The 25348-nt window shown below is 46.9% G+C and overlaps 2 protein-coding genes across 17 annotated transcripts in view; one reads left to right on the forward strand and one right to left on the reverse strand.

Annotated features, from left to right (window-relative positions):
* ZDHHC3 (zinc finger DHHC-type containing 3) overlaps positions 1 to 14543 on the reverse strand; it is a 44290-nt gene extending 29747 nt beyond the window's left edge. For 9 of the 16 annotated variants that reach the window (XM_023764164.1, XM_023764163.1, XM_023764161.1 and 6 more), the window contains exon 1: positions 14185 to 14543. In XM_023764164.1, the coding sequence (XP_023619932.1) occupies positions 14185 to 14532 (348 nt within the window). In that variant the 5' untranslated portion in view covers positions 14533 to 14543. Of the gene's footprint in view, positions 1 to 1332; positions 1663 to 9824; positions 9977 to 14184 lie in introns of all 16 variants that reach the window. The other 7 variants (XM_023764168.1, XM_023764165.1, XM_023764172.1 and 4 more) reach the window with 4 other exon arrangements.
* On the forward strand, positions 14465 to 24210 carry LOC102440322 (exosome complex component RRP42-like). The gene is made up of 4 exons (XM_014466054.2): positions 14465 to 14548; positions 23235 to 23336; positions 23641 to 23735; positions 24118 to 24210. The coding sequence occupies exons 1-4, from the start codon at positions 14492 to 14494 to the stop codon at positions 24137 to 24139; spliced, it is 276 nt and encodes a 91-aa protein (XP_014321540.1). The 5' UTR covers positions 14465 to 14491; the 3' UTR covers positions 24140 to 24210.
* The last annotated feature ends 1138 nt before the right edge of the window (positions 24211 to 25348 follow it).

Genomic DNA, 25348 nt, shown 5'->3' on the forward strand with positions numbered 1-25348 from the left:
ACAGCACTCGTCACTTTCTGAAATTACCTCGTCAATCACGTTATTACTGCCTGACCCCTCTGAGGATATGAGCGTCAGGAGAGCAGGGATTTTGGTCTGTCTTGCTCACAGCTGTCTCCATTGCTCAGAATGGAACCTCTCTCATAGTAAACCTCTCACTCGATAAACATGCCGTTCATTTTATTCCATCCTCCGGGCGCCCTGGTCTCCCCCTCACTGCTGCCAGAGTGATCCTTGTAAAATGACAACTGATCTTGTCACTCTTTCGTTTAACATCCTCAGGGGCTCTAGGCTGCTCCTCACATCCCACACCTGCCCTGCATCTTAGGCTCCACCCACACTGCCAACCCAGACCCACTCTCCACCAGGCCCCGGCCTGCTGGTGTGCCATCTCCCCAGACATGTATAAGAGGAGGGGCCATCTGGACCGGCTGCTGGCATGTAACTGAGCTGGGAGAGCCCTTTCCTTTGGGGCAGATTAACAATCCACCACCTGAACCAGCAAGAACTGGAGCCCTTGGAGAAGGGAACCAGCTCAGGACCCAGCATCTTTACTGAGCGTTCCCTGGAGCGCACAGAATGGAAATCTGCGTGACCACCGCCACCTTCACGAGGAGTGCTTTCCCTTTCGTAATTTAAACACACTCGTCCCACGTACTGCAACAATTAAGCCATGGGAGGTCTTTATCCAACAACGCACTCTAGCTTTCCCCACACGATAGTGGACAGGAAGGGAGGGTTTCATACAGGGTGCTGGCACTCCACAGCCACTTGCACAGCTTGGTATATTTAGCTAAGTCGTCGGGGAGGACACCACTGCTTTGCTCACGGACGTTCACCAGGAGGCACTTGCTGTGGCCTGAAACAGGCCTGTCCAGCTTTCCAGGAAAAGATGAGCCTCACCCAAAGTGAAGGCCATTCCGTGCACATTCCTGGAACTGGATATGGCTTTAATTTCAAACTCCTGCTCTGTCTTTGCTACAAAGCCCGGTCCTGACCCATCTCCCAGCATGCTTTCTGCTCCTCACCTGGCCCCAGGCTTGACGGCTATGTGACTCACCTTTCTCACTAGAGGCTAGACTTCCCCCAGAACAAACCCTGCCCCAGCAGGTCCCAGCAACATACACACCAGTGTACAGACAGTACCATTCACCCAGGCAGGCAGGCTGTGCGGACCGTGCTTCTTCAGTGGGGCCTGTGTCCACTTCCCCAGCCTAGCCCTGGCCCTCCTGCTCTCCACATTCCTGAGGCCGGGCAGCATGCAGGCTGTGGCCACACCAGGGCCAGAGGAGGAGAGTGTGGGCTGGTCAAAACAAGCCCAGACATACTCACGGGGTCCGTCAGCATGGCCCGGCAGTGGGAGGCCAGGGCCAAGAAGGCCAGCAGGTTGAACAGAATTCCATTGATGATGCTGTACACGTAGTCTCGGGATGGAATCAGCATGACAAAGAGGACCACAAACTCCGCATAGAGGACCAGAAACCAGGTGACAATGGCACAGGCGATGCCGCAGCCGTCGCGGATAAACCACATGGTTCCCGCAGGACCAGGGTAGGGAGGTGGGGCGCACTTCTCCGGCTGGAGGTATTCTGGCTTCCGCTCAATGTCTCGGAAGTGGTGGGTGGGGATAAGCATCATAAGCTATTCTGTCCATACTGGCATCTGGAAGAGAGAAGACCCAGACATTTGGTGTCGTCTTGTCATCAAGCAGATTGGACCCAATGACCTTTCCAAGTGAGCCAGGAGTGTCTGTGTCACCCACAAAACACAGGGGTGGGGCTGAAGGTGTACTCACAACTGTAAACCTATGTTTACCCCACCCTGTAAATAACTGATCCACCCCAACTCCTGCTTCCCTGCAGAAGAGCGCGGTGTAACAGAGATGATCAGTTACAACCACATCACCCCACCCACGCCTGTGGCAGCGTAACCCGCCGTCATCTGCAGCCTGAGGGTCACCTCGCCATACCCTGTGTGCTCCATCAAACTGCTCTTCAGTGATCATAAATGGTGTGGTTTTCAGTCAGAGCAATGCTCATGTTTAGATGCTTCCAGTGACTGAATTATCCACTGAATATTCAGAGCAGACGCCTGTAGCCTACCCTGACGGTTGCTCATTCTTGACTGCAGATAAGGCAACGGCTCGAAAAAACTAGAGCTACAGTTCACATTGTGGTTTTGCTGAGGGACAGGCCCTTCCACATGAGTAAATCTCCCAGGTAACTGGCTACTTCCTGTCGTAAGCACAATACCCATCCATTTATTTGGAAGGATTAGAGTCATTACCAGGAACAGCAGTTACTGGAGTATGTTAGGTAACCATGTCCTCAGGGGGAACGGGATTCACGCACACCAAGTGGCCTGTTCAGTCCATTGTCACTGTGGCATCTCCTCTGTAAGGTTCTTTGTCTTTCTCCCCCATTCCTGGCTGCAGTCATTATGTGCCTAGAGTTACCAGTTCTCCCAACATACCCTCTGTTTACTGCTGCGAACTGGCTGTGGGCTGGAAAGCAGGTGAAGTGAAGTCTTGTCAGATTCGTTTGTGCAAGAAGGGGACTCCTGCTGGGCAGTCGGCCTTTAGGGCACACCCGCTAGGCTCTCCCACCATTCGGTGGCTGTGGGCTGGAAGCCCCGTCCTTCCATTAGCCCGGTGCCTGCACACAGCAGCCTCTCACTACATGTGTCCATCACACATGTGCATGAGCAAGATGTGTGAGCTCTTTGAGCCCAGGCCCACCTCCTGGAGGCTTTGTCTGCTAACTCTAGGGATGGTGGAGGTGCACCAAGTAGGACCATGAAGTAGGTAACCAGAATGTTCCGCCCTTGAACAATGTGGGACCAGAGTGCACAAGGAGCTCTGTTTCCGCGTCACCCCTCATTGGTGAGTGAGAACCTGTGATCCGGGAAAGCGCCCAGCCAAGGGCACACCTGGCAGAGCTGCACTGATGTAAGAGGCCGTGGGGGTGCAGGAATGGCCTGACGGAGCGGGTCTCCACACACTGAGTGTTGAACTGAAGGACAGATTCCAACTCACACTTTACTTTCAAAACATCCCAATCAAAACCAATCAAGGCACTCTGCTGTAAAAAGTTTACTTAACCCCCAGGCCTCCAAAGGCAATGGACGTAGCTCTTCAATACGATTTGTTTCTTAAATTAGCCAAATGAAAATCTGAGAAATATGGGGGGGGGGGGGACCCATCTTGAAACAAATTGTACACGTTGCCTTCACTCTGCCCCCAACAACAGAAAAGGCAAAGCCTCACCTCTTTTCCTCCCATCCTTGGGGTTGAGGGATGGTTCTTTGCCAAGGACCATTCCCCACGGGTCCTTGCTCAGAACTGGTTGCTCAGGCCTCTGGGGCAGGCACACAAGGAGGCTGGGGCACCCCAGGACCCACAATACTACTCCTGCCAGCCTCTTCTACCCTCAGGGGGCAGCCTTCGCCAGTCCCCTCCCAGCGCCTTCATCCCATTCCCTTGCCCTGGTGGCTCTCTAACATGCCTTTCACTCAATTCCCTCTGACTCAAAAAGACATTCATGAAGCAGCCACTAAATGCAAGGAATTGTGTAGGGGGCTCACACCCAGGGGATGGGGAGGACAACAAAGTGTGTGCTGCCCTGCTCAGTCCTCTCCCAGTCCTCTCCCGGCTCCCAATCTGGTAAGACCAGTCTTACTTGCTTTTTCCCTGCTAACTTGCAAGTCCCATTTGTTTAGCTTTGTAGCCTGGTATCTGGCATGAGTGTATGCTCAAATGAGTATTTGAATAAATGGATATGTGAATCAGACAGACACACCCCACAATAATCCTAACACGTAGGTTTCTAGACAAAGGCCCTGGAGTGAGTAGACCTGGGAGGCAGAGTGGAGGTGCTGGTGGGGTAGCTATATGAAATATTTACACACAGATTGGCTTCATAAACTCAAAATCAGGTGCAATTATTTTCCTTTGGCTTAGAGAATAGGATAATCCAAATACTCAAAAACATAAATGAATATTTAACATTTTAACACATCTAGTATCATGTTGGATTGCTGTCAGGGAGGCTGGTCTGGTATCCTCTTGAACTTGCCCCAAACATGGGCTTCGCACCTAAACTAATTTTTACTAGTTAACTCAGTAAATAATCACTTAATTTAACAGGCCCATTGAAAGAAGGCAGCATCTTTCCTGCCATTTCTACCGTAATTCTCCCTTGAAATTCATCCTAAGGAGTACATCCATAACCTGTGGTTTAAATCCTACGGTCTTAAGAATATGGTATTTGCCTCTTTAAAATCTTCTTCCATATCCAAGGAATTGACTAAAGTATCAGTGTTCACAGGCCAGCCGCACAACTTCAAAGATGAACAGATGGGCTTTAAAAACAAATTTAATCAAGAAATTAATTTATTTGGGCTAAAATTATCTTAATTTGTTGTAAGACTCCCAAAGAACTGTACATTTTATTCCCATTTTAGGTGATTCTCAGAAAAACAAAGAATGAACCATGAATTCACTGTCTGAGATGCCTCATAATATAGAATGAGTCACTAAGCGTTTTTCAAAGGGTGTGGTCCAAAGGAAAGGTGCCTTATCTTCTGATTAAATCTGCCAGCCAAGGAAGGTGCCCAGACAGGCAGTGCTCTGGCTTCACCAGTGAGCTTGCATTGTTCCTCCCTCCTGCCTCCTGTCTGTCATACTTAACCTCCACCAAAAATTTTAAAAAGCAAACTATTGCAGCCCCAAACCAAACTCTATACACATTAAAGTTCATTGAGGGAACCAGGAAGTGGGAAGTTAAATTTGCCTTTTTGACTCATAACTGGTCACCTTCTTATAAAACCCATCCATGCATGTACCCACTGGGACTCCTAACAAGGGGTCTTCATTTCAGAACAAAGTCTGGTTTTGGCCAGGCTAACAGTTCCTACACTTACTACAACTGGCTGCTTTACCACCTCCCAGCTTTCTAGAATATTAAAAAATATACACACCCACATACAGATGATACAATGTGTGACACAAACATTGGGGGTCTGTAGAAACTACCGCTCATTTGGGTAACACATTCTGCTTTCCCTTTTTATAAATGTGCTCTATCTGTGTTGCAACAATGAGAAAGATTAATGAGACAACTTTAAAACAAGACCACACATAAGATTAACTGTTGAAAAACAATCACTATCTGAGTCAGACCTTTTGAGTGGGAAGGAGCCTCAAAGACCATCTAGTGCATTTCAGTCAAACTGTTGTTTTACAGAAGAGAAAAATCAAAGTCTATTTGAGATTTTTGTCTAAAATATCAGTTTAGACAAAACATGCAGAGCTGTCTGCAGGAGTAGAGATGGACCCTAACATTAACTGAATGGCTACTATGACTGCAGACTCATAAAGCAGCTTGTTTTAATTCTTACAATAGCACAGTAGCTTTTATTATTCACTGTATAGATACAGAGTGAGGTGCAGAGGTTTTGGTTAATGTTCTCAAGGTCATACAAAGCGAGGAAGTGGTAAAGCCAGAATTCAAAAGCAGCTCTGCTTGTCGCCACAGACCACATTTTGAGCATAGCACAGGGCTTCCCTCCCTACCCTCACCCCCTCACAAAGAGGAGAGGAGGAATGGCCAAACAGGAAACAGGAGTTCTACTTCCTATGCCTCTCACGCATTTGATGGACCCGAGGAGAAGTCACTTCAACTTAGCTTTGTCTTCACCTCTAAAGTGAGCGGGAAGGCCTAGATCTCCAAGCTGTGATTCTTTTTTTAAAAACCCAAGAAATGGACTCTAAGCAGACTCTCCTCCCACTAGCTACTGGGAACCTATAATGCCCATTCTTAAAAAAATAAAGAGCACTTTTCCTCATGAGTCATTTTACTCTGTCAGCTGCCTCTTTCATGGATCGTATTTCCACTAGGCTAGCTGACCTCTTCCAAACTCTGGTCCAGCCTGTTCTACAGAGGGGAAAAAATGAAGCTCAAGCCCTGGCTGGGTGCCTCAGTTGGTTGGATGTTCCATACACCAAAAGGTTGTGGGTTCGATCCCCGGTTGGGGCAGGAATGGAAGGCAACCGATCGATTTTTCTCTCCCCTGCCCCCCACCCTTCCTCTCTAAAAAAATAAAAGAAGCTCAAAGAGTTAATTGATGTTATAAAATGTTAGGAAGGTTGCTAACATCCTCTCTAGTTCTAATGAATGGTATCTACTAGTTGCTTCTACTGCCATTGCCTGCATTACCTCCTCCTTCCAGGGAGTCTGCAACCAGCAGGAGAATTTTGATAAAGGTAATAATATATTACTGGCCTAGCCACCCAATTAATATTTGTCAATGAGTGTGATACTCTCAGTACAGGAACCCTTTGTAAGTTACACATTTTGTGCTCTAAGGTGTGAGCCTGGCTGAACACCAGCCAACATTTAGAAGACTGGCCATGATTTAACTTAGGAAGTAGGAGGACTGTAATGCTTTAGCCAGGGCTCACCCTAAGCTTGAGTCCCTAAAATCTGCTTCTGCTGATCTAGCACACTGCTTTTTCTGAGAGAAAGCCCACGCATGCTAGACAGAGACCAACCAGCAAAGGTTCCCACCTAAGGATGTTAAAAATAGCACCCAACACCACATGGTGCCATGTGCAGGCATGCAGCCACTGTGACATCATCCAGGAAAAAGCTTGGTCTTTTTTTTAGGGACAAAAAGCAAAAGTGCTTGGAGGGATCTGAAAAAAAGATCTAGAAAAGAGAGTGAGAGAACAGTTATTGTAACTATACCAGGTTTTGCAAAGGGGATTCTATTTGAACCCCCAATGGTTCAAAAAGGAATTTGCCCAGAATATAAATTTCCTTGCACAAACTAAAATGGACACACAATTTCTTAGAATTTTTCGGATTAAAAAGCAGCAGGAGGACGCCGCGGAGGTGGTGGAGGAGGAGGAGGAGGAGGAGGAGGAGATGATGATGATGAATAAACATCCTAACTCTATCCCTTAAGGAACTAGGGGGGGGGGGGGGGGGACAACTGAGACCAAACTTAGGAGAAGAAAGAATAAAGACTAGAGCAGAAATAAATAGAGAATAAAAATAATAGATAAACAAAATTGACAAACCCTTAGCCAGATTATCAAAGAAAAAAGAGAAAGGACCCAGAGCAACAAAATTATAAAGGAAAAAGGAGACATTACAATGAATACAAACAACAGAAATTCAAAAGGTCATAAGAGGCTGGTATGAACAAACTATATGCCAACAAATTGGACAACCTAGAAGAAATAGAAAATCTGAATAGACCAATTAAAGTAAGGAGACTGAGTCAGTAATAAAAAACCTCTCCCAAAAGCCCAGGGCCAGATGGCTTCACTGGTGAATTTTAGCAAACATTTAATGAATTAAAACCAATCCTTCTCAAACTCTTCCAAAACATTAAAGAGGAGGGAACATTCCCAAACTCATTTTACAAAGCCTACATTATCTTGATACCAAAACCAGAAAAGAACACTACTAGAAAAGAAAACTACAGGCCAATATCCCTGATAAATAATAGAGCAAAATTCTCTATAAATACTAGCAAATAGAATTCAGAACATATTAAAAGATCTTACACCATGACCAACTGGGATTTATCCTTGGGGTGCAAGGATGGTTCAACATATACAAACGAATCAATGTGAACAAGAAAAGAATCACATGACCACCTCAATAGATGCAGAAAAAGTATTTGACAAAATTCAACATCCATTCATGATTTTTAAAAAAATTAACAAATCAGGCACAGAAGGAACAGATTGCAACACAATAAAAACCATATATTACAAGCCCACAGCTAATATATTCAATGGCAAAAAGATTGAAGGGTTTTCCTCTAAGATCAGGACCAAAGACAAGGTGACCACTCTCATTACTCCTATTCAACTAGTACTGGAAGTCCTAGCTAGAGCAATCAAAAAAAAAAAAAATATTTGAACTGGAAAGGAAAAAGTAAAATTGTCTCTTCACAAATGACATAATTTTCTATATCGAAAATCCTAAAGACTCAATAAAAAAAAATGTTAGATCTATTTTAAAAATCAATAAAGTTGCAGTATACACAGTTAACATATAAAAATCAGTAGCATTTTTATACAATAACAAATTTTCTGAAAAAGATATTAAGAAATTGATCCCACTTACAATAGTGTAAAAAACAATAAAAAGGAATAAATTTAACTACGGACTTGAAAGACCTCTACTCTGGTACTGGCATAAAAACAGACAAGTAGATCAATGGAACAAAATCAAAAGCCCAGAAATAAACCCAAGCATATTCGGTCCACTATTATTTGACAAGGGAGCCAAGAATACTCAATGGAGAAAAGACTGTCTTTTCAATAAATGGTGCTGGGCCAATTGGATATTCACATGTAAAAGAATGAAACTGGACCTATATCTTATACCACTCATAAGAATTAACTCAAAATAGATTAAAGACTTAAATGTAAGACCTAAATCCATGAGAACTGCTAGAAGAAAACATAGGAATAAAGCTCCTTGACATGAATCTTAGTAATAATTTTTTGGATATGACACCTAAATCACAAGAAACAAAATGAAAAATAAGTAGGACATCAAACTAAAAAGAATCTGCACAGCAAAAGAAACCATCAACAAAGAGAAAGACAACCTATAGAATGGGAAAAACTATTTGTAAACCATATCTAATAAGGGGTTAATATCCAAAATATATAAAGAACTCATATAACTCAGCAGCAAAAAAAACAAACAAACCTATTAAAAAATGGGCAAAGGACCTTAACAGACATTTCTCCAAAGATATATGAAAGGCCAATAGGTACATGAGAAGATCCTCAATATCACGTCATTAGGGAAATGCAAATTAAAACCATCCTATATAATAAAAGGAAAGTTGTTAAGAGAGTAAATTCTATGAGTTCTTCTGGGAGGCTATGCCAAACAGAATGAAGAAAGTGTGGAGTCAAGAGGCCAAAATTCTACTCCCAGTCCTATCAGTCATTAACGTCGTGATTTTGGGCAAGACAGCTACCCTCCCTGGGCCTCAGCTTCCTCATCTATAAAACAGGCGAGAAGACTGAGCTGACTGCTTGGGTTCCTTCTTCAGGTCTGAGATTCTGATTCCTCTCTTCTCTGGAACAAATTCAATGTTTCCTTTGTTAATTTTTTGGATTTTTATATTTTTATCAAAAGCATCCCTTAAATTCCTTTCCCCATCGTTTTATTTAAAAAAAAAATCTATAAGTGTTAGCATTTTTTCTGAACATTTTCAGTTTTTTCAATCAAATATACCATTTTCTTTTGTACATTCATTTATTTTTTTGTCAGAGTAGAAAAGCACTATCAAAATACATCACATTTACAAAGTGGCAAAAGAGAAGCCTTAAAATCCAAAGTTAAACATGACCATTTTTCAATGTTTAAATATTTGCATATCTAGGATCTGTTCTAAGTTTTACAACCTAGTGAGATATGCATTTTAGGGTAATATGAGGCTTAGAGAGGTTAACTGAGTTGCTCTAAGTCACAGAACTAGTTAGTGGCAAAGTACACATCATTGGAGTGGATGCCCAATCGTCTTGCCACCATAGATCCTTATCTTCCCAACCAACCTGCCTTTCTAGATTCCCTGCTACTATTTCTTGGCTTAGAAATGTATACTTCGTACATAGCAAAGTTAAAACTTATTGCAACGGGACTGGACTTCTCCCACTAGGCTCATTTTACCAACGTGAAAAATCGATTCCATCCAAAGGTGTTCCATCCCCATGGACCCTGCAGAGGAAATATTCACGTCTCAGGTACCAAGAAAGTCCAGAGTTCAATCGCCAAGTCTCTACATACCAGGAAGTTTGCAGTTTGGAGAAAACTATGAAAAGATGTGGTTTTCCTGGATGAATGACTATTAGGTGGGGCATGCAAATGGAGCCTTCTCACCTTCACAGCTCACTGCACCTTCACCGCCAGAAATGACCTGGCCATGTGTCTCTGGAAATCTGCTTCCAAAGAGGAAGGCAAAGGATTAAAAACGTAAAAACAGGAAGTAACTAGAGGAAGTATGTAAGCAGACCCTTTTTTCCCCTCCCAACAGGTCATTATCCTCACATCACTCCCCTATTTCTGCTTCAGATTCTGTTACTTTCTATGGCTATCCGGGTGTGTATGTGCTTAGTCACCATATGTGACCCCCTTTTTGCACATATGCCCTAATGCAGGGCCACCCTCTCAAAATGAAGCACACTTGTGAAGACCCTTCCTCTAAATGAGAATAAGTTTTATCCATGTATTCCTATCAATTTTTCTATCAATGTGATCGTAAGCTATAATTTCCAGAACAGCAAGACAGACACAGACCTACTGGCTAGATTACGACAGGTTACTTATATTGAATATTCTTTAAGACAAAATACAGGCATAACAAATGCAAAGTACTTATAGGAAACAGATCTACAGAGAAAACAGTAGCTCACACTTCTGCTTTTCTGGGGTGCTAGGCTAATTGTGAAAATGCAAAGGAAAAAGACCTAAAATTTGGCTACCTCTTTTACGACTGGGAATAAAATGTTTGTTCCTCTGCTGGGCTTATAGGAGCTTTCCGTAACTTCAGCACCACGGACTCTGCCCCGAAGCTCCTCTGTCCCCGGCTTTTACTGCTTTAATGAACCACAGCTAGGTTTTTGTTGCCGGCTGGTGGCTAGCAGCAGGTCTTTACCTCTTGCCCTTGATACCTGGCCAGCACAATTAGCACCTATTATAGGCTGGCCTCTTGTCTAATTACCACGAGTCTCAACTGAGCATTTTATTTTATTGTCTTGTTCATGCACTAGTTCAAGTGCCTGGGCTCTCCAGCTACAAGTTCTGAACTTCTTTTAGGGAGGCATGTGTTTTCAGTTTACCTCTTCAGGCCCTGAGCACACTACTCATGAGCATGCAAACAACTACTTCCTGCTTGTCTGAAGAGCTTCTAGGAGTCTATTCTGGGTGTAAAGCACATGATTGGAATTGGATCTCCATGCCTATCTCAATCCTCCGTACCAGATCCATTGGTCCACGCTGCTATTGAGTGCCCTCCTCAGCTCCTTTGGGTTAAGCTCTACTCAGCCTTTTAGATGAGAGAAAAGGTGTGTAACCTCATCTGAAAGGTGTTAGACAGGAATTTCTCATTAGCACCACATTCTATGTTCCTCTGAAAAAAAAAAAGATTTCAGAGATGGGAGTTTATGTTTGAACAGACTCCTTGCTTTTAACATTAAACAAACTATAGCTTATAAGGCAGTTACCAATTCCATTGCCAACATAGGCCTCCTTCAGCAAATACTCCAGTGAATGTAATGGGGCCTGGGGAGAGACTGCCCAAAGGGATGGTTAGGTGTACAAGTATGGGAGCCAGATTATCTGGTCTCAAATCCTGGCTCCACCACTTACTACCTTGGTCTAGACCAGTGGTTGGCCAACTGGTGGTCCGAGGATCAGGTCCAAAAGGTTGGCGACTGCTGGTCTAGACAATTACCCTCTCTGCACCTCAGTTTCCCAATCTGTAAAACAGAGATAGCAGTAGCTGTCTCATAGAACTATTGTGAGAACTGAATCAGATAATCTTTGTAAAGTGTTTTAAAACAGTTCTTGGCATATAATAATCACTAGGCAAGTTTGTGTTAAACAGAATTAATAGAGCACAGAGATTTAGAATAGACAGACCTACAAAACAGTATGCTCCCCAAAGAATCTGACAGTAATGGAAAAATTAGCTGGTTTAATAGAATGTGCTATCCTTGGCTTCTTGATTTTCTGGCTAACATAAATTCTTTAAATTGCTTCAATAAACCAAAAAGGAACTCTGAATTTATGGGTTTTTAAAATGTCTAATGCTTGCCCTAGCTGGTCTGGCTCAGTGGATAGAGCGTTGGCCTGCAGACTGAAGGGTCCCAGATTCGATTCTGATCAAGGGCACATGCCTAGGTTACAGGCTCCATCCCCAGTAGGGGGCGTGCAGGAGGCAGTTGATCAATGATTCTCATCGTTGATGTTTCTCTCTCTCTCCCTCTCCCTTCCTCTCTGAAATCAATAAAAAATATATATATTTTAAAAATGTCTAATGCTTTATCACAACAAATGGGGTGGGATGAAATGTCCTGGTGGCATTGAAGTAGAACAATTAGGGAAGGTGTCATTGTTTTAGTAGAGAATTTAGAATGAACATTCTACTGTTTCCATCTCTCACCTACTTAGCCTAACATGTCTGACATCATTCATAATATTATTTAGCACATACTGCCAAACCTTCTCCATCAAGGAACTTTTAGTCAGTTGTCAGGGAAACAGTTCAGAGATGTTCTATATTTTAAAGATTTTTATATAGAGATGATTCCATGGTTTCCAAACTCAGACTCTTCTTTCTGTATCTTTTCTGATCTGCCCATTTGCTTCCACTTTTTAAATCTCCAGTCCTCTTAAATATCCTAGCTACTAAGATTCCAGATCCAGGGTCTCTCCTTTCTGAGCAACCTCTAGCACAAAACACCCCGTTTAATACCAGCAGTCCCTCGATATCTCATCCCAGAGTTTCTCACATGGAATCCAGGCGTCCAACCACACACAAAGGCATCTATGTGCCACAACAGCTGGGGTGCCTCTGCTTTCATTTGTAAGGAAACCCTTCCAGCTTCACCTTTTCCAATTTCCCTGGAGGGCAAAGTCCTCCCCTGCAAGCCATCTTCCCTGTAGAGATCTATGTAGAGACATAAGAAACAACTACTGTCTAGTCTACTAAGAAGTGATCATCTCTGTATTTTGGGGAATCAGCAGTTTAGTGCTTAACAATGTGGGAGGGTATTTTCTTTCTGTACCTTCTTCCTCTGACCCACCTCCCTATCCCACTGTGCTCATTAGCGCCACCATCGTAGCTCTTAACCACCATGTTCTCCGGTTACATTGGCCCTGGAGCCCCACCTTCTGCCTGGGGAGGGTATCTGGGCAGAAGTTGTGTTTCGCTTGTCTTAGGGTTCCAAAGCTGGCCCAAAGCCCATCCATAGTAAGCTCACAATAGTTCAGATCTGTGAAACTGTACTGAAGATACCGTCTGCAAAACACCAAACATCTTTTTGGATGATCAAGCCATCTTGTTTTGAAAACAAGAAGATTCTTGAAAAAAAAATGGAACATTTGGACCCAGTTGGGTTGGTTGGGCGTCGTCTATGCACCTGCATCTATTACTGGTCAGGGCAAGTGCCTGGGATCCCTGCTCAGGGAGCATGCGGAGGGCATGGGATGGATGTTTCTCTCTCACACAGATGTTTCCCTCTCCCCCTTCCCCTCCCTCACCCCCTTCCTCTCTCTAGGCATGTCCTCTGGAGAAGATTTTTAAAAAGAGGGGGTGCATTTGGAAAAGTTACCAGATACCCTCTTTGCTTCTTTTGGTTAACTTTCCTGCATTTCCACATGGCTCCTTTAAAAACTGTACCATACCCCGTTTGCCCCGCCTTAATGGGCTCCTTCAGTGACCCCATATTCACCTTGCAGGTATCCTTTCTGGATATCCAAGGCCCATGGTCCTATGCGGCCATCGCCTGGGCTGTTTCCCCCTACCCTCAGCACACACCTCTAAGCGGCTGTCCACAGCTCCCAGAATCGCCCCATCAAGCCAGGGCTCCCAGCCAGCCACCGCTGGGAAGCGCCGGGGACGCCTGGGCACTGCGCCGCTCGCCAGCGCCGGTGACCAAGGCTCTCCTCCGCCGGGACAAGGGGATCCTACAAAGTCCTGGGTCAGCGGTAGGTCAGCCCGAGAGAGCGAGAGCGGAGGAGGGGAGAGCAGAATCCCCAGGGTGGAGTGCGGACGCCTCGGGGCTCACTCCTGGCCCGGACCCTACCCACCAGGAACAACCTAAAGCGGGCTTCATCGCCTCCTCTTTTCAACCTCCCCAGGGGCCAGGGAAATGCAGGGCCAGGGGGTAGGGGAGGGCGGGGAGACGGCCCCCCCCCGGGCCGATCACGAAGTCCGCTCCCTCACTCGGGGTGTCTGTCTGTCTGTCTGTCTCTCTAGCACATGACCGGCTACTTCACACGCACACGACCTGCTCCTTCACCTCCAGCCGCAAGCACACTGCGCCGCGCGCCTCTCCCACGGAGCCCACCGGCTCCGTCCCGGCCCGCGCCCTCGCCGCACCCCGGCGTTTCCACCCAACCCCAGTTCCGCCTCCCAACTGACCATGAAGTCGGAGGCAGTTCCCCAGTCCCAGGCCCCTGGCGAGGCTCCCGCCGCAGCCGCCGTCGCCTCCCCCTGCAGTCCGCGACCTGGGACCCGGCCTCGGGCCGCAGCGATGGCTCCCGGGCACGAGGCGCCGCGGCTCCCTGGACTCGGCCAGACACCCGGCGGCGCACAGGAGAAGCCCATGGAGCTCCCGGCTCCGGCGGTGGCGCCTACAGGGGCGGCCGCCGCGCAGGTTGATGACGCAGAGCGGGGGCGCGGTCGGCGCGGGGCGGCGCGGGCTGATGACGCAAGGGCTCGGGGCAGCATGGCGTCCGTGTCGCTGAGCGAGGCGGAGAAGGTGTACATCGTCCACGGCGTCCAGGTAGCTGCCGCGGCGGCGCGGGCGGCGGCCGCCGGTGCCCCTGGCCCTGCGGGTGGCGCCGGCCCTCGGTTCGCCCGGGTGGATGGGCGGGTCTGGGTTTCCCTTCTGGTTCAACAGCCTTAAGCCGGCGACTCGGGCGTGTTGAGAAGCGGGCGGCGAACGTCCATGTAGGGCTGAATGCATACTTGCCGCCTTCGGGTCTGCAAGGTGCCGAACCCGGCGGGGAGCCGGAGGCCCATCCCCGAGGCTTTCGCGAGGGAGCGCCGCCCCGGCCGCCTCGCCCGCCGGCGCGGGTGGCTCTCCTGCGGGTGTGGGCTTCGGGTCCGCTTTCCTCCCCTAGCGGACGGGAGTCACGGGGAGGAGGAAGGCACCGGAGGCGAAAGCGCTTTGAAAATATAAGTCGACTTACAGATAAAGGGGAGGTGTTTGAAAAGCGGCTGCCCCGCCGGGAGCACAGTATTTGCAGTTTCCCAGGTGCCATTGGGGAGGTGAGATCCCTAGAGGCAGCTAGCACTACACTGAGCTCCTCCGCGGTCGTCCTGCCATCCCCGGTTTTGACCCCGCCGGAGCCAGAGCTGGAGAATGCTGGGCCCGGTCCTAAGCTGCCGGGGGGAAGCCGAGCCTTTCCTAGTCTGTAACCTCCCCGGATTAGAGCCGTCTCCCCAAATCCTAGCCAGAATCCTGTCTAGACCTAACCATTTTGTATTTTACTTTCCACTTTTGGTTCAGTGTGGTTCATTTCAGCTCTCCCTGCGTCCCTTTAACCGCATCTTTTTTATTCCTTTATGATTTCAAAGGTGAATATACAGTAAAGACGATGGAATATAAGGTATATATCAAGGGGATGCTATAGTTAGTGGGAGTCGAAAGGACTAAGGGATATTGGGGGCTGTAACGCTCTGAAGCCTTCCCCAGGGAGGTGGGATTGCTCTCCTAAATCCATGCTGAGTGCCCCTTCTGTGTATCTCCTGGACTCGGCATTTCATTCATTCCACCTAGAACAGCTAGACTGGAGGATAGGAAATAGCCTGCCCTTATATAACACCCATGCCAGAAGGGAAAAAACAGAAATTACAGGTCAATTTGTGCATTTATATATAAAATTGTACCAAGTGCCGTGAGGGTAAAAAGGACCTGCCTCCTCTGGGAAGTCAGGGGAGGCTCCCCGAAGGAAATAAATAGCATTTGAGCCGAGCTCTCAGCACAGCCAAGAATTAAGTAAGCTTGAGTCCTCCGAAAGGAAAGGATGGTGAGTCCGATCACCGGGGTAATTGGTGGAAGATCGGGTTGCAGAGGTGGCCAGAAGCTTGATCCTAGGGGTCTCAGAGGCTCCGCCACTGCCTCATCATGGATCTTGGAAGGTAATAATTCCTATGTATGATACCTTTAAGGCCTAGCCATTGTCCGGCACTTGATAGGTAGGTACTTGGTAACGTTGATGGAGTAAGGGAGTCCTTAAAGGGAGATGAGTTGGACAGAGTTTTCAGTTTTTAAATTAAACTTCTCTCTCACCAGTACCATGGACATATTAAGGCCACGATTGTGTCACAGAGCCATGCAGACTGAACTGACCAAGTAAACCTCTTCGGAAGGATTGTTAACATTTGCCACAGGTTTGGTCTGCTTACGGAGCAGCAAAGTGGAATTCTGTATTTATGGAAGAGCAAAACAGAATATACAGTTTGTTGTGCATGTATACTGTAGGTGAGCGAGCCCACCACAGATCTCGCTGACTCAGTTCTAACATCACCTAAACGTTTGGCAGTTGGTTACTGAGTGCCAGCAGTGCGCCTTAAGCAATGCCTAGCAGGAATCCTGTTCTTGCCTCTGAAGACCTAATCATTTTGTGTTTTCTTTTTCACCTTTGGTCCTATTTGGTTAGTTTCAGCTTCTGGCATCCCTTGCCCTCAGCCTTTGATTCTGTTACTATTTCCGGGATATTTCATCTTGGTTTGTTGGTAGTTAGAAGCAGTTGAAAGTAACCTCACAGTGTGTGTTGAGGATTCAGTTGATAGTTATGTTAACCAGCGAAGTGGCTCAAGCAAGAAAAGTATATCTGTGAGAAGGCTGTGTTTCTCCAAGAATGCAAGGCCAGTTAGATCTTCAGGCTCTCCCTTGTTTGTCTCTGCTGTTTTTTATGCTTTTGCTGTGTTCTCTTCTGTTTGACAGAAGCCCCAAAAGTCTAAATTCAGGATGGATTCTGAAGATCTGGCATGTAGCCTTATTCAAATTCATAAGAGCTTTAGTAGGAGAAACTTACACGGCAAAGTAGCTGCTCCCAGTGGTGGCAGGCCAGGAATAAATCCACCCCCTCCCAGGACAGGGCCTCGTTTTTTATAGAGGGTTAATAGTAAAACCATATGGTGGGTAGTCATGTAGACCACCAGAAAAAAAAATGTATTTCGAAGGTAACAGATAACATCAGGCAGTTACCACACTGTATACATTCTTTAACCTCCTTCCTGGGGGCATGGCCTTTACCTTTGGGCAGCATTCCAGTTTTCTGGGTATTCAGCCAAGCCTGAGGCTACAAAGAGTTAAGAGCCCAACATTTCCCAGATGCCTTTGCTGCTAGAGCCATATTGCATCTCTGAGTTCCCTTAGAGTCTTTGTATTGGCTTTCTGTTTCTCAGGCCTGTGGTGGAAAGACTGGTTACCTCCCAGCTCCTGGGGTTACAGTTCCCTCTATACGAAACCAGCCTTTCTAGTTCAGTTCCAGACTCGTTGCTGGACAGAATCATTAGGCTCAGACATGGCCACTGCGGGACGAGGCACACTTGAGAGAGAGAGAGAGAGAGAGAGAGAGAGCGAGCAATTTGTGGGCAGGAAGATGAATCATTTTTGGCTCTGGCAGAAAATGGAGTTTAATTCAGGAGACTTTTATGACAATGTGGGTGTATTTCAGGGACTTCAGGAGACTTTTATGACAATGTGGGTGTATTTCAGGGACCCAACAAGAGATGTTGAAGAGCCCAAAGACCAGTGACCATGGGACATAGCAAACACCTCTAGGTCAAAGGGGCCCAAGAAGGAAATAGTGTTACCAGATACCAGTGATAGCTGGGACCATGGAGGAAGAGCTGCCACAGCTCTGGGTAGATGCAAGCACTGTTACAAATGTGGCCCCAGGTGTGTGTGGGGGGGGGACGACACTCTGTTTTCCTTTGATGACTTCCATTGGCCAAACTCAACCAGAAATCAGCGAAGGGAGTCCAGGTGATGCAGTTTTGAGGGAGTCAACCTGGAGCACGGATTAGGACAGGGAAGGATGGAGAATGGATCTGAGGAGGTGGGACAGGGCAAATGGAAAGGTTGACAAATCAATATTTTAACATATGATTTGATTGATTTCTGTTAAGTCCCCTCTCGGCCTTTGGAGGCCGAGATGTCCCACTTTTGTTGGGTACATATTATATCAGAGGCTCAGAGCAGGCCACAGCCGATGATTAGCCCCACCAAGAAGCATGCCTCTTGGGGTCCCATCAAAGCCATTTCTTTGAATTTTTCTCGGCCGTTGAAAGAAAGTGTAGCTCAGCTGATAGTTTCAGTTTCTTTTCTGTGATCCAGCTTTAACTGGAAGCATTGTGGTTTTTTTGCGGGGGGGAAGGAGGGGTTGCAGCACAGAAGAGGGAGAACAGGGCCTGATCTTCAGCCGTGAGACTGAGCAGTCAGAACTCAGCTGCTCAGGCAGCCGTGCAGGGCACTGATTGATTCTGAGCCCTGTGCCACTTCTTACCCATGACACAAAAAGGCTGCACCCGGGCACCCTGCACGGTGAAGGGAATCACGTCCTTTCAGAGGATGGTGGGGGGCTGCTCAGCAGGCTTGGATAAGGACACATTTGTAATACCTTAATCAATAAAGGAAAATAAAAAAGAAGATCAATATCTAGTTTTGCCCACTGTGTCTTGGGCCTGGGCCTGCAATGCTGGCCCAGTCAAAGTCGCTTTCCTAAGTGCGTTGTATTCTAATAGGGGAGGCGTTCTAGTCTCGGTTCTCTAGCAAGCTCTGCGGTATTGGACAAGTCAAAGCAAGGTCATTCGAGGCACCATCACCTCAGAGGGCCTCTGGAGTCTGAAACCTTCCCAAGTGTGTTGGATGAGTAGAGCTGGCTTGTCGGCTTCTATTAAGGAGAAACAGGACTGGGTGACCTGGGTAAAGCAGCTCTGGGCTGAGTCACATGTCCTTCCACTTGGTCACAAACAGGAGATTGTGGTGCCTCAACTCAATATCCTTATCTGACACCTCTCTTCAGGGTTTTGAGGATTCGGTGAGCGGATACCTTCCCCCAGAAGCAGGAGAAGGGAACTGCCTATGGACTGCCATGTGCTAGACTGAACTGAAAGGTCCCCGTAAATGATTTAGGGTTTTCAGATTCTCCTGTAACTCTGTAAGGTCAGGGTTAGTCCTGCTTTCTAGGTGAAGAGACAGGCTCAGAGCCGTTGAGGAACTTGCTCAAGGTCACAAAGCTGGTCTGTGACAGCAGAGGATTAAATACAGATTGGAGGTGACTCCACACCACACCCGACCGGCAGGTCATGATCACATAGGTAGCAACCTAAAAGGCACCGGAGCCATCCCATCACCCAGAAGCCCTGGATCTGAAAAGGTCTTTTGTCGCTTGCTGAGAAGGACCGGGCTCCCCAAGGTGCGGCCCATCATTTGTTGACATCTCTATTGGTTTTCACATGAAGCCTCACTTCAGGGCAGCCCCTGTTCTCACGTGTTCACACACGGATGCGTTCCCCTGCTCCTGAGGACAGCAGGTGAATAAAAATCGTGGTAGGGTGTCAGGCCATGAGCCAGGCCGCGCAGGTTTGGGTGATTTCCTGTCTGTTAGGAGGAAAACTGGACTTTATTAAAAAAAAAAGTTGCCCTGCGTGCAGTGACTCGTGGACTAGTTTGTTTGGTGTTTTTGGTTTGATCTTCTATTCTTTTGAGTGCTTTTTTCTATGAAAAAAAATTTGTAGTTGATGTATCCTTTGAAAGGAAAATTTGCAGCTTTTTGTTTGCCTCTTGTCACTTGAACCTTTACCGCTGAGCATTTCCCTGGGGCAGATGTGATTTGAAGGCTGGAAAGGCAAGATCTGGCCAGGCCCAAGTTTTTTACCACCACCAGCACCCCACTTCCCACCCCATCCTGGAACAAGTGTGTGGGTTGTTACTACAAAGGGGTGTGGCTAGATCTCCCCAGAATGAGTGGTGTTTTAAGGCAGTAGTTGGAAGCCCTGTAGGCTTGAGGTCTCCTTGCTTTCAGAGCCGTTATCACCATCATCAAGACCAACTGGTATAGCCAGCCAGTCCATCCTGTGAGGGAGGCCTGTGGGGTCCTGTTGCACAGTGAAGAGACCCTTTAGAATGCAGCCGGTGGTGTGGAGTGGTGGCGAAGAGCTCTGGCTTGGAATTAAAGTGCTACTTATCTGGCTTGGAATTAAAGTGCTACTTACTGGCTGTGAGACCCCGGGCCAGCCATTTAGCATCCTTCAACCATTTTTCTGTTTGCATAATGGATTCAGTGTGTTAACTGTGGAGTGTTTCTAGAGCATTATCTCATATATGGTAAATGCACATTAAATAGTAGTTACTACTGCCCTAGCCGGTTTGGCTCAGTGGATAGAGCGTCAGCCTGTGGACTGAAGGGTCCCGGGTTCAATTCTGGTCAAGAACACGTACCTTGGTTGTAGGTTCCTCCCCGGCCCAGGCCCTGGTAGGGGCTCCCACGGGAGGCAACCAATTGATGTGTTTCTCTCACATCGATGCTTCTCTCTGTCCTTCCCTCTCTCTTCCACTCTCTCTAAAAATCAATGGGAAAATCCTCGGGTGAGGATTAAAACAAAATAGTTACTATTAGTTTTTACAAATAATTGTGGCTATTTTGGTGTATAGATCTGTAGAATTAGAGAAGCACCTCTGAGGCCATTCACTTCCACGTCCTCTTTTGTAAATGAGGAAACTAGTCTATCGGGGGAGGGACCTGTCCTACCTAGAGGTCAAGCAGCTAGTTTATGGCAGGACCAGGCCTGGAACCCGTGACTGATGCTCCTGTGATTGCTCACACTTGTACCAGGCCTGCAGCCTGTGAAGGGTCCCTTGTGAGTGATGTTTCTGGGCCAGGTTTTCACTTTCCTAGCCGGGCACATCCGGGGGATGTGGCAAACGGGAGTCAGAGATTGACCTAGAAAGCTGTGTGTTCGGTGGCGGGTGGTGAAGAGACAGTTACATAGTTTTGAGTTCTCCCCAGAGGCTCATTCTCCCAGACTTGAAATCCTGTTACTTTTTAAGTCCACTTCTCCCCAGACTCAGATAGGGATTGCCTTCAGGGAGGGGACTCTAGGAAGTGGAGGGGCTTGCAGGAGTTGAGAGAGTAAAAAAAAAAAAAACAAAAAAAAACCTGAAACACACCTGACCAATGGTAGTTGGTTCTGTGTGGTGGGAGCATGCAGTGTTTTGCCTGTTTATATTTTAATTGCTCAAGATAAAAAGGTCAGTCACGTGCAGTTAGCCAGGTAATTTAAAGATAAGCCTCTGACAGCACGCTTCAGGACTGTATTTGTTAGTGTTTGGAGGAGCATTAACCCCTTTGAGAATCTGATTCTAAAGATTCCTTTTCTGGAAAAAATAAATAAACTGCTTTCAGTGTTTACAAAGGAGGAAGATCTCTATGAGCTAGCTGACAGGGAATGATTTCATGCATATGAAAAGTGTAAGCCCTAGCTGGTTTGCTCAGTGGATAGAGCGTCTGCCTATGGGCTGAAGGGTCCCAGGTTTGATTCTGGTCAAGGGCATATGCATGGGTTGTGGGCTCGATCCCCAGTAGGGGGTGTGCAGGAGGCAGCTGATCAATGATTCTCTCTCATCATTGATGTTTCTATCTCCCTCTCCCTTCCTCTCAAATCAATAAAAATATATTTTAAAAATAAATAAAATGTTAAAAAGAAACAAAGAGTATCAGTAGTAGGCCACCCTATGTAAGAAGGGGATATTTACAATATTCATGTATCAGCTCATTTGTGCAAAGGAAACACAGAAAAGATGGCCTGGGAACAAAAGAGATTGGTTACCTGCCTCGTGTGGTGGGAGAGGGGAGTGGGATGCATTGGGAGTGACATTTCTCTGAGCACACCTTTTCTGATGGCTTTGACTCCCAGAGCCATGGTGATAGTCCACATACCCAAAAAGTAAATAAGTAATTAAAAGTAACCAGGATGTGGGGGACCCAGACTGGAACACAGACTGCTGCAAATGAGTAACAGGGCTGCATGGAGGGATGGGGGAAGACAATTGGAAAACAGTGTTTTGAGTGGGTATCATAGGCTAAAGACAAAAAGAATTCTGTGTAATACTGTTCTCTGTTAGAACATTTGTTTCTCACGGGGTATGGGTTAGAAGTTCTGAAACTATGTGTATACTAAGATTTAACAAATACCTAAATGCATTATAGATCATGAAAGCCAGGTTTCTCCCTGTCTGAGAGAGAAGTTACACCTAGGACAGGAGGAAGGTTAGAAACAATTATCAGCTTGAGAACGTGGCTTTTTAATAGATATGTGAATAGACAGAAATAACTACAGGTGTGTGTGTGTTTGTGTGTGCATGGGTTAGTGTACATACATAGGTTTTCTAGCTCTATCTGCTGGGAAGCTCTAGAAGCAATGATACCCCTGCAGCAACGAACCGACTTAGCACTCAGATCCTGGTTTTTCTCCAGTAAAAGTAACCAGCACTCCTTGGAGAAAGGGCTGATTCCGGGGCAGGGGCAGAGAAAATACAAGACCCTGGGATGTCTTATGTTGTTGGAACATAAAGAAGTGCTCAAAAAAGATTGGAGGCATGTTAAAAGAACGCAGGAACCCACCCAAAGCAGCTCCCAGGGGCCATATCTGGAGCTACAAGATGAATAATGAAAGTATTGGATTATAGCTATAAAAGACATCTGTGAGCTAACACTGACATAGTAAGTGATTGAAGAAGTAAATAAGATAAGGAACAAGCACTACCTGGTCCACTCTGAAACCCATCTTCAGCATCAGGGTTGGCAAGCTTGGCCGATTCACTAAGAAAGGAAGATGTACTGCACATTTCTCCAGGGCAGCAGTTCTCAACCTGTGGGACGCGACCCCTTTGGGGGTTGAATGACCCTTTCACAGGGGTCGCCTAAGACCATCGGAAAACACATATATCTATATATATAAAAGCCTAAGTGACCGTTATGACTGGTCGACTGAACGACTGGTCGACCGATCGCTATTACGCGTGCTGGCCAGCCAACCTCCTGCAGTCCCTCCCCCAAGACTGGGCAAGACTGCCCCAGTTAGCCCTGATCGCTGGCCAGGCCAAGGGACCCCACCCGTGCACAAATTCGTGCACCGGGCCTCTAGTAATTACATATTGTTTTTGTGATAAATCACTATGCTTTAATTATGTTCAGTTTGTAACAATGAAAATACATCCTGCATGTCAGATATTTACATTACGATTCATAACAGTAGCAACATTACAGTTATGAAGTAGCAATGAAAATAATTTTATGGTTGGGGGTCACCATAACATGAGGAACTGTATTAAAGGGTCGCGGCATTAGGAAGGTTGAGAACCACTGCTCTAGGGGAAGGAAAGGGGTGAATTGCCTGAGGGGTCTGTTGTTGGTTTGGGATCACAGCCTGCGGATTGTGGTTGTTGCACGTAGGAAGACCTCCGCGTGGATGGCCGTGGATGTGAGGACTACCGATGTGTCGAAGTGGAAACCGACGTGGTGTCCAACACCAGTGGGTCTGCCAGGGTCAAGCTGGTGAGTGCTGTGGCCACGGTCCACCCAAGCCTCGCTGGAGGAATGGGGAGGACCTACGGGACCAGCCGCAGGCCCCTCCAGGCTTTTGCCACACAGATTTTAGGGGAAAATCCAAGACCCAAGCCAAACTCTGGGCGGGGGACTCTCTAGATCTGAAGGACTCCTCATCTTCTCAAAGGGTCACTTTCCGACCCCAGCACTGCTCTTAAGAGAGTCCCAGGGGTGTACGTCAGGGGGAGAAGGGAGGTGGTCGGGTGCCTGGCTGCCTGCCCGGAGTGAGGACCCTTCTCGCATATGTCTGCAGGGTCACACGGACATCCTGGTGGGAGTGAAAGCAGAGATGGGGACGCCGAAGCTGGAGAAGCCAAATGAAGGTTACTTGGAGTTCTTTGTTGACTGGTCAGTACTATGCAGATTTCTTTTTAAAGAAAAACAATTTGAAAGATGACAATTCAGAAGATGTACTTCTGTTTTCCTGTTAATCCACTTTTACTTGGTATTGAATTGTCATTCAGCCAGCCAGCAGGTATTTACTGAGTTCCTCCTAGGTGCCAGGCCCTGGGATATTGGAAGGAGACGTTGGGTCAAGTTCTGCCCTTGCCCTGGCCACCTGGCCCTCGCTGGGCCTCATTTTCCCTGTCTGAAAGGAGGGTGTCTGCCAGGCTGCCCAGCTCGTGGTGGTTATGAGAGTCACATGAGATGACGGATGATTTGAAAAATATCAAACGCAGATGATAAGGATCATTTGGTCTAAAATGCCCTGTTTCCCTCTCTGCTCTAGCTTTCCAGAAAACTTCTCATGACTTGCTTGGCAGAGCAAGGACTAGGGCCAGCCAAGCAGCCTGACAGGCCGAGGTTGTGGCAGCGAGACAGGCAGTGGGTGCTGGGAAGAGCAGACTCCGCAGTCTCTGCAGCCCTCAGCCAGCCTGATGCTGGCTTCTTCTCACTGTGTGACCTCAGGCTGGTTACTCAGTCTCTCTGTGCCTCTGTTTCTTAATCTAAAAAATGGGGGCGATAATACTTTTGTGATGATAAGGAAATGAGATCATGAAGATAGAGCACCTAGGATGACGACTGGCTCCCAGTGGGCTTTGAATAAGTGACATTTCTCTCCCTCTGGTGACCTCCTTCTTCTAGGGGTTGGGTGGTTTATCGGGTTGCTGACCCAGTCTCGTCTTCTGTCTGTAACCTCACTTCTAGCGAGGTGATGACACAGGCCTTCTTGGGTGGGTACGGCTATTGGCTCATGTTAGGCGCAGGTATGTATTACTGACACTGTGTTGGGTCCCCAAGACGACCCCACATTCAGAGACTTGCTGGAAGGACTAGCATATAATTGTACTCACGACTAAGATTTATGACAGCAACAAAATGCAGCAACATGTGTGCCCAAGATGATTCTGAAAGAGAACCCATTAGAGACTCAGCACCCAAGATAGTTTTGGCTGCTGGTCATGTAAGCACCCTCTGCTTAACACACACCACAATACCAGGCTCCTAGGAAGCAAGCAAGTGTTCAGCGTGAACCATATTTTTGCAGAAACAGTCTACACCAGTGGACACAGATTCCTGGGAACACTCTGAGAGCCAGAATGCTTTTCGGTGCAGGTGCTAACCCCCATTTGTATAGGAAGTTCTAGTCTTCCCGTCTTCACGTCCAAACAGAAGTCCACCTCTCACCGTTCATGAGGGACATGAGTTCAAAGCGGGTACGTGAGCTTCCTGGGGGTCACTTACCTGGTTCTATCCGACTCTGAGTCTTTGCTCTTTCTACTTCGTGCAGCCTGTGGAGCTGGCTTCGGAGGGGTGTTCTGCTTAGAAGTCCCAGAACTTCCATGGTGGCTCTGTGTCTGAAGGTGACTTAACATTTGCCTGCTGCTTTTGTCCCTTTCTTGTCCCAGCTTTAAAGGGAGGGTGGCTCTAGGTTGAGAGAAGCCTTTGAGCTGCCTTTCCCAAGACCTGGCTTCTAGGACCGAGCCTCTGTCCTGGCTGAGTGGCTGCCTGCTGGCCTC

This window comes from Myotis lucifugus, unplaced genomic scaffold (genome assembly GCF_000147115.1).
Source record: "Myotis lucifugus unplaced genomic scaffold, Myoluc2.0 scaffold_319, whole genome shotgun sequence".
Taxonomy (NCBI): Eukaryota; Metazoa; Chordata; class Mammalia; order Chiroptera; family Vespertilionidae; genus Myotis; species Myotis lucifugus.

Bases quoted from the DNA above. Each gene is read 5' to 3' on its own strand.
- LOC102440322 (XM_014466054.2), top strand. From the start codon at position 14,492: ATGGCGTCCGTGTCGCTGAGCGAGGCGGAGAAGGTGTACATCGTCCAC. The intron at 23,337-23,640 runs GTGAGTGCTGTG...ATATGTCTGCAG, and splicing joins GGTCTGCCAGGGTCAAGCTG to GGTCACACGGACATCCTGGT. The intron at 23,736-24,117 runs GTCAGTACTATG...TCTCTGCTCTAG, and splicing joins TTGGAGTTCTTTGTTGACTG to CTTTCCAGAAAACTTCTCAT.